Here is a 12,319-nt window from a genome sequence, read left to right as displayed (position 1 = left end):
AAAAAACCACCTGTGAACGTTGGTGAACTGTGAGTGAACATAAACTATGATAACACGTATAATACAAAGAACTAAATGCAGGGGAGGTGGACACATGTCAGTCCCCTGCATGTAGGGCCCGAGACTCTAAGTCTCGGGAGAAATTCCCAGCGAAGGGGAAAGTGTGGGAGTCTCCGGGTGAGAGGAATGAACAGTCCGTCACTCGGAGACTGGAGGGGGCGCAGTGCAAACCACCCCGACCGGATCCCACCCGAGGCCCAATACCCAATCAAAATAAATGGGGAGCTTCTACAGCCCCCTAAATGAGAAAAGAAAAAAGAATCAAAAAACCAGCACAAAACATGAAACAATAATATTAAACCAAATAAAAATTGGGAGAGCCTTAAGCATGCGATAGTTGACAATTGCCATGTGGAGAAGAGCTGCCGCTCATAGTGGCATAGCCCAGCTAGGGCTGTAGTATAGAAAGGGAAAAAAAACCCGAAAATAAAAATGTATAAAATAAAAAGAGTCAAAAGTCATGTAGGAAGTTCGTGGGAGTGCGGATCGCACCCGTCTGAGGAGATATCCTCTCGCATCCCGAAAAAAAAAATGGGGGGAAACAATTGAAAATGCGCAACTTAAGCGCCTTTACCAAAGTGTGAAAAAGCAAAAGGTAGTGTCAATGGAGTTTCACAAAGAAGACTCATCCAGGCTTGATCCCGCTCAGGTAGGACAACCATCTTTAGACCGCTTAGCCTTCTGCTTCTGCCAGAGGGGCTTGTCTGGGCTCGCTGGGGGTGGTCTCTTCGCGGAACTTGAGGACTTGGGGTCTGCAGGGTCAGTAGGAGAATGAGAGATAATGCCCAGTTGAAGGAGTATGCGTTCGCCATCAGAGAAGTTAGAAAAACCATACGACTTGTTTGCATGTGTAAAATGTAGCCTAAATGGGAATGCCCAACGATAAGTTATAGAATTCTGCGTTAGGACTTGCAGAAGTGGTTTTAAGGATCTCCGCAATTGGATCGTGTACGGGGACAGATCCGAAAAGATTTGGACTGGATGACCTTGAAAGGAAAGATTTTCAGTCTCTCTGGCCTTTCGCATGACTTCTTCCTTAGTTTTAAAGAAGTGGGGTTTGACCACGATGTCCCTAGGTAACCCATCTTGGCGAGGAGGCTGAAGAGCTCGGTGTGCGCGGTCTAGCTCTAGACGATGATCCGGCAGATCTGGTAAGAGAGACGAAATGAAGGCGCGTACCACCGTATCTGTATCTTTAAAAGATTCAGGTAGGCCTCTGAGCCTAAAGTTGTAACGTCGATTCCTGTTTTCAAGGTCATCTAATTTAGAATAAGCAGTGTCCAGCTGCTCCTGTAGTTCAGAGATCCTGTCAGTATTCTGTATGGTCCTGGCTACAGTCTGATCAGTTTTCATTTCAATTGCTTCAATCCTGGACCCAAGGAGCTGTAGGTCAGCTTGAATAATTGAGGTAATATGGGAAGCATTCTGAGCAAGGCCTCTCGATAGCATTTGGGAGAATGTTTCAAGCAGAGCAGGCATATCAGTGGGATTAGTGTGGGCAGATGGGGAAGCCCCATGTGCTGCAGGAGAGGAGAGATAATCTTCCATAGGAGTGAGAGGAGATCCCCCATGGAATCTCCACAGCAATGATTCTGTAGATGCTGGGGAAGATAAAGACATCTGCGGGTAACTCACATTATGTGGAAGAGGATCCTTGGGTTGTGGATCAGACGAGATCCGATCTGCGATGGATGGCATCGGATTAAGATTCCGGCCTTGTGCTTGTGAGGCAATGTCCGCCATCATGGCGGCGGATGCGGCCTGGATCTCCGGATCTAACTGCCGGGTTAGACTGCGTCTCACCGTGGTAACCGGTCACCGGGTAAGTGACACCGATCCGCTGGAGTATGAGGGCGATGTGGCGGTGAGGAGCTCTTCTCCGTATGGCTCAGCGGCGGGAATTAACGATCGGAGTGAACGGAGCTCTCAGGACCTGCGACCGTCCATCGAGCTGCCGCGCATGCGCCTTAGAGACATTTTTTATCACGTTTGCTGGACTATTATCTTTTGTATTCTGCGATAATAATTTTTTTCACACACCGTTTTATATAATTTTATTGTGTATTTAATATCATATATATTTTTTTCTGCACACATGCTGGCACTTGGATGCACTTTCATGGACTGACACAGATTTGTTTGATGTCACGATTCTTTTGACAATTTTAAAGATTTGCGATTCTTTTCTTGTCACTTTATCACGATTATATAGATCATTTTTCATTTTATGAATATTAGTAGGAAATAGTTTTATTTCAAGCACTGTATTATTCACTTGGTATATATCTTAGAATTAATGGAATTTTAATCGTATGAGCACGTTTTCAAGATTTATATTTAGTGATTTTAATTTTAATCACATGAGTGCGTTTTTAAGATTTTATGCGATTATTTAGTAATTGTGTTACTAGACTTAATTTATTTGGTGTGGAGCGCAACACCATCTATTTCTTATTTATTTCATTTTTATTGTTTTGCTTTAAGCATTATTAAACTCACTGCTCCTGAAAAAATTGTTATTTTTAAAACTTTTTTCGTATTGATGCATGTCCCCTGGGGCTGGACCCGGGTCCCCATTCATTTTTTATGGAAATAACTTGCATATAAGCCTTTCAAAGGAGCACAGTGGTGTAGTGGTTAGCACTCTCACCTAGCAGTAAGAAGGGTCACTGATTCAAATCCCAACCATGACACTACCTGCCTGGAACTACCTGTTCTCCATGTGCCTGCGTGGGTTTCCTCCGGGTACTCCGGTTTCCTCCCACAATCCAAAGACATGCAGGTAGGTTAATTGGCTTCTGTCCAAAATTGGCCCTAGTATGAATGGGGACCTTGGATTGTGGGCTCCTTGAGGGTAGGGACTGATGTGAGTGTGCAATGTACAGGGACAGTTGTAGACACTCACTCAGGTTGGACTGGATGGACTGGTGTCTTTATTCAACCTTACTAACTATGAAACATGTTCTGGTGCGAATCGAATGGGGGGGGGGGTGTTTGGCTCATCCCTACTTTTTACCATATAACCTCCAATAGAAGCCTTCATAAACCTAGGCACCCTGTATTGCAAACCCAGTTATACCAGTTCACATTCAGCTACGGTGTATATATTCCTCTCTGTGGTTTCATTTAAAGTCATACAAATCATTCATGTAAGCAGAGAGGGTTCACTTTAGTGGGCAAAGTTCCCAGTAACCTGGTGCCCCATTGACTCCTCTTTCCCCTTTTGCTCCAGTTGGTCGGGAAATCCCTTGTAATCCAGGAGGGCCTAGTTAGTCAAGAAAGAGTAAAAGCTTTAGTTTAATCTGCTTGGTTTTTGACTTCCCTGGTTTCTTCTTCATCCCCAACAAATTTCTAACAGGACCTGTGGTGCAAATAAACTATCACCTCATAAGCCTTTAAATGAACCCTACAGTTGTGAAAGCAGTGGTAAGGAAGAGGTCTTTAAACACTGACTCTGCCCTTTCTGAGAACCACCACTAATTTTATCAAGATCAGTGTGAATATGTTCATCTCTAAAAAATTCTAAGTATTAGTCGAATATGATTCTATCTGATGCTACACATTATAAGCTACATGCAGATGTAAAATGGTTCGTCCTGGTTGTAAAGAGCTACCTAGGGGTCAACAAAATGTGGACTTCGCTACTCCCAGTAATCATACAGTGTGTGGACTTGCAGGATCAGGATAATACACTTGTGTCAGAGCTGCTAACTCTGACGAGGCCAAATCAAGAAAATACAAACTCCTTACAGTATGTAAGCTAGCACAGCCTTTTTTAAACTGTATAAAATTGGGGAAAGTTGAAAATTGTTTATATTCCCTTACCTGCGCAAATGCTAATACTTGTATTTATATTTATAGGGACTGCTAGTTGTAAGGCTAATGACCTTTAGTGTATGAAAAAATGATAATAAACCATGCTCCCTACTACCTTGTGAATAACACTACTAAACAATATCTGCATAACGTGTAAAGTGCAATATAATAAATTTCCACCAGATGTCACTAGTGGATACAACATAAATTGTGAACAATATATACCGTGCAAGGTTATGTGTAGACAATAAAAAATCAACTCTAAAGTGCATATGTGTGTGTTTGTATGTGTATGTATGTGTTTGTATGTTTGTGTGTGTTTGTGTGTGTTTGTATGTTTGTACAAACTCCAGGACCCTACACTCTGTACGTAACACACTCCAGAACCCTGCTCTCTGTACATAACACACTTCAGAACCCTGCACTCTGTACATAACACACTCCAGAACCCTGCACTCTGTACATAACACACTCCAGAACCCTGCACTCTGTACGTAACCCCCCTCAGTACCCTGCACTCTGTACGTAACACATTGTAGAACCCTGCACTCTGTATGTAACACATTCCAGAACCCTGCATTTTGTACATATTGCACTCCAGAACCCTGCACTCTGTAGGTGATGCACTCCAGACCAATGCACTTTGTGCCTAGCACTCTCCTGCACTCTGTACATAGTTCACTACAGAAACCTGCACCCTGTGCATAACATACTCCAGAGCCCACCTTCCTGTACATAACGCACTCCAGAACCCTGCGCTCTGTACATAGCACTCTCCTAAACCTTGTACTCTGTACCCCACTGTTAAGTGTTGAACAACACATCTGTATTTGCCGTTGTGCATGCAGCATGCTGGCAGTCGCTTCCTCCCTTAAGTGTCCCTCATTCTGAAGTTCAAAAGTTGGGAGGTATGCAAATATCAAAATGATTAGATGGATTGATGTCAGTCTGAAGGAGTGGATGTTCCTAGGCAGACTGCATTTGCATGCAGACTGCACTATTTAATGTGCAGATCTGATGCTGAGCCACAATGATTAAAATAACTGAAATCCAAGGATTGAAATCGCTTTTTCCTGTTTTCTGCCAATGAAGACTTCTATACCTATGTACCATGGATTTCATTTTTGAATTGGCAGGAAATTTACAGTTCAGAGATTACCTGAAGCTCCTCTGTCTCCTCTTTCTCCCTTTGGTCCTGCTGGCCCCTGTTCTCCTCTTGGTCCAGTTTGTCCAGTTTTCCCCGGTGTTCCAGGCAGACCTAATTATGGAATACATATAAAGAGCTAAAGTGGACCTCCCATCAGATATAATTTTTCAAGTTAAGCAGGGGTGTAACTACAGATCAAGGGGCCCCATGGTAACATATTAATGAGCCCCCCCTCAACGATCTAATACACACCTTTATTTTAATGAACACAAAGGCAATTTAATTCAAAATAAAATAAAAGATGAGGTAGCGTTGGCTAAAAGGATGGTAAACATGTCAAGCCTAAAAACTGCACGCCTTTGAAAGGGCAAAAAATGACCAAACTCAAATCTATCAATAGGTAACTCTTTAAATGCCTTCACAGCTCAGCAGTTTGGTTAACCATAAATGAGGGACCTTATGCATTCTATGTTCATAAAAGTGATCTGGAAACTCCATAGAAGTCCAAATCAATTTTAGACAGAAGCCCAGAGCCTGCTGAGCAAAACTGAACCACTTCAGACTTTCAATTTATTAGACAGGTCCAAAGATCCAAAGAGGTTAAACTATTTTTTTTAACTACAAACAGCTATGAATGTTTTACTAACCGAGGAAGACTGTGTCAGGCATATAGGGTTATTTTAATGCTGGCAGAGATGACCAGAATCCCCGAAGACAATAAAGCTACATTACTAAGAAAGGTATTTACATTCTTCTTACTGCACAGCCTGCAAAGGAGATCAGTAACCAGTAACAACAATTCTAAAGGTTCTTCCTGTACTTTTGACATCAGCTCTTCTTGATTGAATTTGTCACATGGGATACAGGGTCCTGCGTTGGTGTACTACTTCCAGGGGCATTCACTAGCCTCCAGAATACACCTTCTGGATTGGGGTCTGGCTTGGGCTACAGGTCTTTAATTGTATTAAAATTGTGTCTATTTCTGATTCATTGATTAATCAAAAGGAGCGCGAACTGTCCAACCTGCTAGCCCAACACAAGGACAATCCTGACCTAGACCTGAGGGCCCAGATTGACTCGGTTAGATTGGAGCTAAATCTTTTTCTTACAACCAGGGTGGAAAAAAACGTCAGATGGACACAGGCAAAATTGTACACCCAGGTTGACAGAGCGGGAACATGGTTAGCACGCAAACTGACCCCCAGACCCCGCACGCGGGACAGTCCCAAGGATTAAACAGCCTGATGGGTCCCATACACAGAACCCACAAAAGATATTAAAACTCTTTCATTCCTATTTTGCCTCCTTATATAGAGAGCCGGAGACCTTACAACCAGGTGCCATAAATGACTTTATCAGAGACCTGCCTCTACCGTCCCTATCTGACCTCCACAAAGAAATACTGGACGGTGCTATCTCCATAGAAGAGGTATTGTCTGCAATAAAACAGGCTCATGCCTCTAAAACACCTGGTCCAGACGGATTCTCTGCCTCTTATTATAAGAAGTTTGCCCATATCCTAGCACCCCGCCTATTGGAATTTTTCATGGCCTTAAGTGAAGGAGATCACCTGGGGGGAGATCTAAATAGAGCCAATATTTGTTTAATACCAAAGCCTGCCAAAGACCACAGTGACATAACAAACTATCACCCTATATCACTCATTAACGTGGATTTGAAGTTATTAACCAAAATTTATGCTAATAGACTAAATACCTTCCTAGCACAATACATCCATGTGGATCAGGTGTGCTTTGTCCCAGGACGTCAAGCGGCGGATCAAATCCGCAGGGCAGTAGACCTTATATCTTTGCTTAACTCTAATTGGGATGGCCTAGGAACTAGAAGAGGTATGCTGTTATCATTGGACCTCCACAAAGTCTTTGATTCCCTTTCTTGGCCCTTTTTGTTCCACATTCTGAGACAATGGAATTTTGGACCTAAATTCCTCTCTTTGCTGTCCAAATTATATTCTACCCCTTCGGCTAACATCGTCGCCTTTGGTCACAAGTCGGATTTAATACAAATAAGAACAGGAACCAGACAAGGTTGTCCCCTGTCGCCACTTTTATTTATAATTGCAATAGAGACATTGGCAATCGCCATCAGAGCCAATTCTAATATACACAGAGTAACTAGCGGAGGCAGAGATCATAAATGCGCACTATTTGCAGATGATCTCCTGCTATTCATTACAGACCCCATCACGACATTACCTAATTTGGCATCGCTCCTCTCTGAGTTTGGAATAATATCGGGCCTGAGGGTCAATCAGTCTAAATCTGAGGCAATGAATATCAATTTATCCGCTTCAACTAGGACCACCGTACAAGCTTCCTTCCCATTTCGATGGAGCAAACAGGCCCCCCCTGTACCTTGATATCAAACTCACTACAAATGTATTCACCTTATACAAAGCTAATTACGCCCCCTTCTCTCTTCCACAATAGAGTATTTAAAGAACTGGCAGAACTATAGTCTTTCTTGGATGGGTAGGATAGGCACTGTTAAAATGATGACGCTCCCTAGGACTCTTTACTACTTTAGGTCCCTTCCGATCCCGATTCCCGCAAAATTTTTTAAACAGCTCCAATCATTAGTCTTTACATTTATTTGGAATCGGGGGGGGGGGGGGGGGGGGGCTGCAGGGTGGCCCGGTCTTCCCTGTATGCTGCAAAGGGGCAGGGTGGACTAGGGGTACCACACTTCTTGCGCTACTATAGAGCGGCCCAACTGACACAGCTTTACCAAATTTACTCTACAACCTATCGACCCGAATTAATTTAGAGGCTCAGGCGTGTTCCCCCCTCCCCATAGATCCTCTGATGTGGCTACCTTCTAGAGAGCGTAGAGCCATTCTGAGCCCTTCCCTCTCCCACTCATTGGACCTCTGGGATAGGATGTGCAAAGTTTACCCTCTGAGGTCACCACATATCCCAGTGGCCCCAATCTTTGGAAACCCGCATTTCCCACCAGGACAGCACCCGCTACAGTTTGCTTGGTGGACCAATAAAGGCCTACTTAGGATAGCACATTTTATAGACCATAAAGGTATCAGAAAACTTTCCTACTTTCGAGACACATTGGCAGAGACATTTCGATTCTCTCAAATTATCCATTATATTCAATCACTTGGTCAAGGCAAGGCAGATATCAACTCTAGAACACTTTATGAAAATAAGTGCCTCAAAGCGCCTGGGACGCGGGGAAGCATTTCAGAGTTGTACGCCTTGCTATCAGACTGGGGCTCTAAGCTCTCTTACCAAATAGTTGGGGAAGCGGACTTGGGGGAGACGATTGATGAAGATGTTTGGTCCAGATGGTCGACCGTGGTGCACAGGGGAAATTTGAACACGTCCCTCGTAGAGGCCAATTACAAGGTACTGTCACGATGGTACCTGGTCCCGACGCGGATAGCTAAAATGCACCCAGATGCTTCGCCCCTCTGTTTTAGAGGGTGCGGTCAAGTGGACACAGTGTTCCACACCTGGAGGACATGTCCAAAAGTTAACAGATTCTGGATAAGAATTTTTAATTTGATATACTCGGTGACCGGAGTAAATATACCTAAAAATGTTAAAACAGCCCTATTTGACCTCTCGAATGACCTGCCTAAGCATCTCAGGTCCCTCATTTCTTTTATTTTGTTGGCAGCTAAAATTGCCATAGGACGAGCGTGGAAAACCCCTTAGATAAACCTGGCACTAGTTAAAAACAAAATTTCCTGGATCATGATAAATGAAAAACTAACTAGTATTCTCCGAGACCAACAGAACCGATTTGAAAAGATATGGAACCCCTGGGTTAGATATCTTCAGTTGCCGTGAGGGAGGGGGGTTAGTAGTCTGGAGCATGGAGATCGTCTATACACTCTTTCTTTTCTCCCTTTTTGTCTTCCCCTCTTTCCTTCTTTTCTCCTGCCTTATTTTCTCCCTTTTTACCTTTCATCTCTTTTCTTCTTTCACCCCCCTTTTTGTTTCTTTTTTTTTCCTTTTACACAAAGGGCTATTTTGTTCCCATGGTTGGGTTCCCATTAATGTGATAGTGGGCTCCGCGGAATATCCAAACCAGCATGCGTTTACCATTAATGATCTGCTACGATTCCAGGCTGGGTAACCGGATTCTACCTCGCGACGGTTTCTCTATAGTGTGCTGTAAAGGTTATTGATAGTGTTGTCAGATATATAATGAACAGTCTTGGAAAGAGAGGGTTGGTTATTCTATGATTCACTAGTTTGTTGATATGTGTTTTAATATAAGTACATATGGTTTCTTTTGCACTAATCTGAGATCCACAACTGTAACATGATTGTGAACGAAATATGTATCAAAGTGAACCCTGTTATTGATAAAACTTAATTTCAATAAAAATCATTGAAAGAAAATTGTGTCTATTTTACCTGGTTCACCCTTTTCCCCTTTCAATCCATTTGTTCCATTCATGCCTGGTAGACCATGCTTCCCAGGAGCTCCACATGTGATGATTGAGTAGGCATTCTCATCAGGGTCTCGGCATATCTGCACACCTGGAGTCACTAAAGTCACATGAAGCAAGAGTAGACCAAGAATCTTCAAGATTGACAAGATTGACATATTCCAAATACAGCTGGTCTGCATGGAAGAAAAAAACATTTGAGGTAATAGTAACTGTATATAAGCTATTAAACTGCTCTAGGGCATCTAGGACTACTCTAGGACATTTAAGACTACCCTAGGATATCTAGGGCTACGCTAAGACATCTAACATGGCTCTAGGACATCTAGAGCAGACAATTGCTCCCCTGGTCCTTACAATCACATTCTGTGTGCTCCTCTGCCATACTGTTCACCCACCGTAGACAAATTTAAATACTTGATGCTTTTGTTGTAGTAGAGTATGGGTCTCATTATCTTGCCTTTTATGGCACAATGCCAAATGCCTGAATATCACCAGGCATGAGCACCATCTGTTAGGGTTATATCTGTAACCTAGGACTTACTGTATATCAAGGGCTTAAAGCTAAAGTTTAGGTATAGCAAATTTGCTACAGTTACATTGGTTCAGCTGCAGATCATTGGGAAGAATGCCTCTAATGCCGCGTACACACGATTTTCCGGCAGACTAGGTTCCACGGTCCTCCCGACGGACTTTCGGTGGAGTTCAGACGGACTTTACAAACGAACGGACTTGGACACACAAAATCACAGCAAAGTCCGACGGATTTGAACGTGATGACGTATGACTGGACTAGAATAAGGAAGTTCATAACCAGTAGCCAATAGCTACCCTAGCGTTGGTTTTTGTCCATCGGACTAGCATACACACAAACGGATTTCTCAATAGGAACTGATTCCGGGGAAAAATTTTAAACATGTTCTATTTCTAAAGTCCGTCTGATTTTTAGACAGCAAAGGTCCAATGAAGCCTACACACGATTGAATTTTCTGGCGGATTCGTTCCGTCGGACATTTGCTGTCAAAAAGTCCGGTCGTGTGTACGCAGCATTACATTGGTGATCAGTGCGGAGAATGCCCCTTACATTGGTTTTCATTGGGATGAATGCCCCTTACGTTGGTGATCATTGGGAAGAATATCCCTTACTATAGTGATCAGTGTGAAGAGTGTTCCTTACATTGGTGAAGGTGATCAGTGGGAAGAATGCCCTTTACATTGGTGATCTTTGGGAGTAAAGCCCCTTACATTGGTGATCATTGGGAAGAATATCCCTTACACTGGTGATCAGTTAAAGAATGTTCCTTACATTGGCGATCAGTGGGAAGAATGCCCTTTACATTGGTGATCAGTGTGAAGAATGTTCCTTACATTGGTGATCAGTAGGAAGGATTCCCGTTACATTGGTGGTCAGTGGAAAGAATGTCCCTTACATTGGTGGTCAATGGAAAGAATGTTCCTTACATTGCTGGTCAATGAGTAGAATGCTTGTTACATTGGTGGTCAGAATGACACACTTACCAACAGCTAAAAAAGTTAATTGGTATCATACTGCTGATTCTGCCAAATGACATTGGACATGGTGGATTTGGACCTGGAACTATACATGCAAAATCAGATGAAAGGTCAATCAGCCACAGCTCAAGAAAACCTCAGCAATCTCTAGAGGAACCTTGGTTTGAAATTGCTGCTCTATACACCTGCTATAATAACAGTTAGTATGTTGTATCACTAGAGGAATAGTCTTCCAGATTGAGGTTACTGTGGGCTACTTTAATGGTTTTGCTATGGGGCCTCACCGGAAATTTCTACAGCTTTGGTCCTTGTGTAAGCTTCAACAAGATCAAATTTGAGTGGGCAAAGTATATGTTGACTTTAAGCCAAATTCAAACTAACTCAACCATCTAAAAAAATCAATAAACAGAAAACATATAACAGTAAATGTAAACCCAATTAATAAAATATTATAAAAAAATTCACAATTTTAATGTAATTTTAAAAGTTATTTTCAAGCTTTTCAAATCAGTAGTTTTCAGTAAAACAACCCCTGATGACCCTGCCATGAAGGTCTTTGTTGAAACACTTCTTGTTAAGGGTGACAGCACTCATTGCTTCTGCTTTGTAACCCCATCACACAGGCTTCCAACAGAGCATGATCTACTCTTGTCACTATTTGGAAACCTACCCATGTTGGAGTGCATGTTTCAATAGTTAGAAAATAGAAACAGGCCGCAGGAATTATTTTGTGTTGCAGCTACAGTACATACAAATAGAATCATATAAATATAATTCAAATAGTACCTGATCATGTACTCACCGACATATGCAGTCAAAATCTGAATCAATCAGGTGTAGCACAATAGCTCCAACATGCCTCTATATATACTGATAAATGATTGGCTTATTTGCATAATCTACTGTAGCTAAACAAAAGACTTAACAAACATGATGTAGAAACAAAATCTACAAATATTTATTATGAAATACTCTCTAGTGGATGAAACTTCCTATAGAGTTATTGTGTCCCTGTGTGAGAAAAACGAAAGTGAAAATTGTTCTGATCCTTACATTGAATTGATTGCATCCTAAGTCAAATAAATCAGCATAGGTAACTAGATACATCCCAAATAGATACATTTTCAGTCTAGTAGCTCTGGTCTAAAATATTTTCAACCCTAACTCCACTCTCTCTCTCCCTTACTTTGTTACAGATACACTCACTAATTCTTGCCACTGCCGGCTCTGGGGCACTGCAAAACCAGATTGCCGGTCCCCGACTGCCCCCCTTTCGTGATGTCAGTCCTCTTCTGGATCATGAGAGGACCCAAACCCTGGATATCCAATAGGAAGTCTACATGGAAGAA

At 42.4% G+C, this 12,319-nt stretch overlaps 2 protein-coding genes across 2 annotated transcripts in view; both read right to left on the bottom strand.

Annotated features, from left to right (window-relative positions):
- The window catches only part of LOC143958164 (uncharacterized), a 309,265-nt gene extending 297,485 nt beyond the window's left edge, over nt 1-11,780 (bottom strand). Inside the window, exon 1 of the mRNA XM_077467621.1 lies at nt 11,773-11,780. Within this exon, the coding sequence (XP_077323747.1) occupies nt 11,773-11,778 (6 nt within the window). The 5' untranslated portion in view covers nt 11,779-11,780. The remainder of the gene's footprint in view (nt 1-11,772) is intronic.
- LOC143958183 (uncharacterized) overlaps nt 1-11,796 on the bottom strand; it is an 88,122-nt gene extending 76,326 nt beyond the window's left edge. The window contains exons 1-3 of the mRNA XM_077467655.1: nt 11,757-11,796; nt 9,424-9,634; nt 5,036-5,134 (exon numbers count right to left, since the gene is read on the bottom strand). Coding sequence (XP_077323781.1) covers nt 5,036-5,134; nt 9,424-9,616 — 292 coding nt within the window. The 5' untranslated portion in view covers nt 9,617-9,634; nt 11,757-11,796. The remainder of the gene's footprint in view (nt 1-5,035; nt 5,135-9,423; nt 9,635-11,756) is intronic.
- Between the last annotated feature and the right edge of the window lie 523 nt (nt 11,797-12,319).

This window comes from Lithobates pipiens, unplaced genomic scaffold, assembly GCF_037356315.1.
Source record: "Lithobates pipiens isolate NorthernLeopardFrog02 unplaced genomic scaffold, aLitPip1_a1.2 Scaffold_59, whole genome shotgun sequence".
NCBI lineage: Eukaryota > Metazoa > Chordata > Amphibia > Anura > Ranidae > Lithobates > Lithobates pipiens.
Note: the sequence above shows the minus strand (reverse complement) of the source record. Positions and strands in the feature narration are given on the sequence as shown.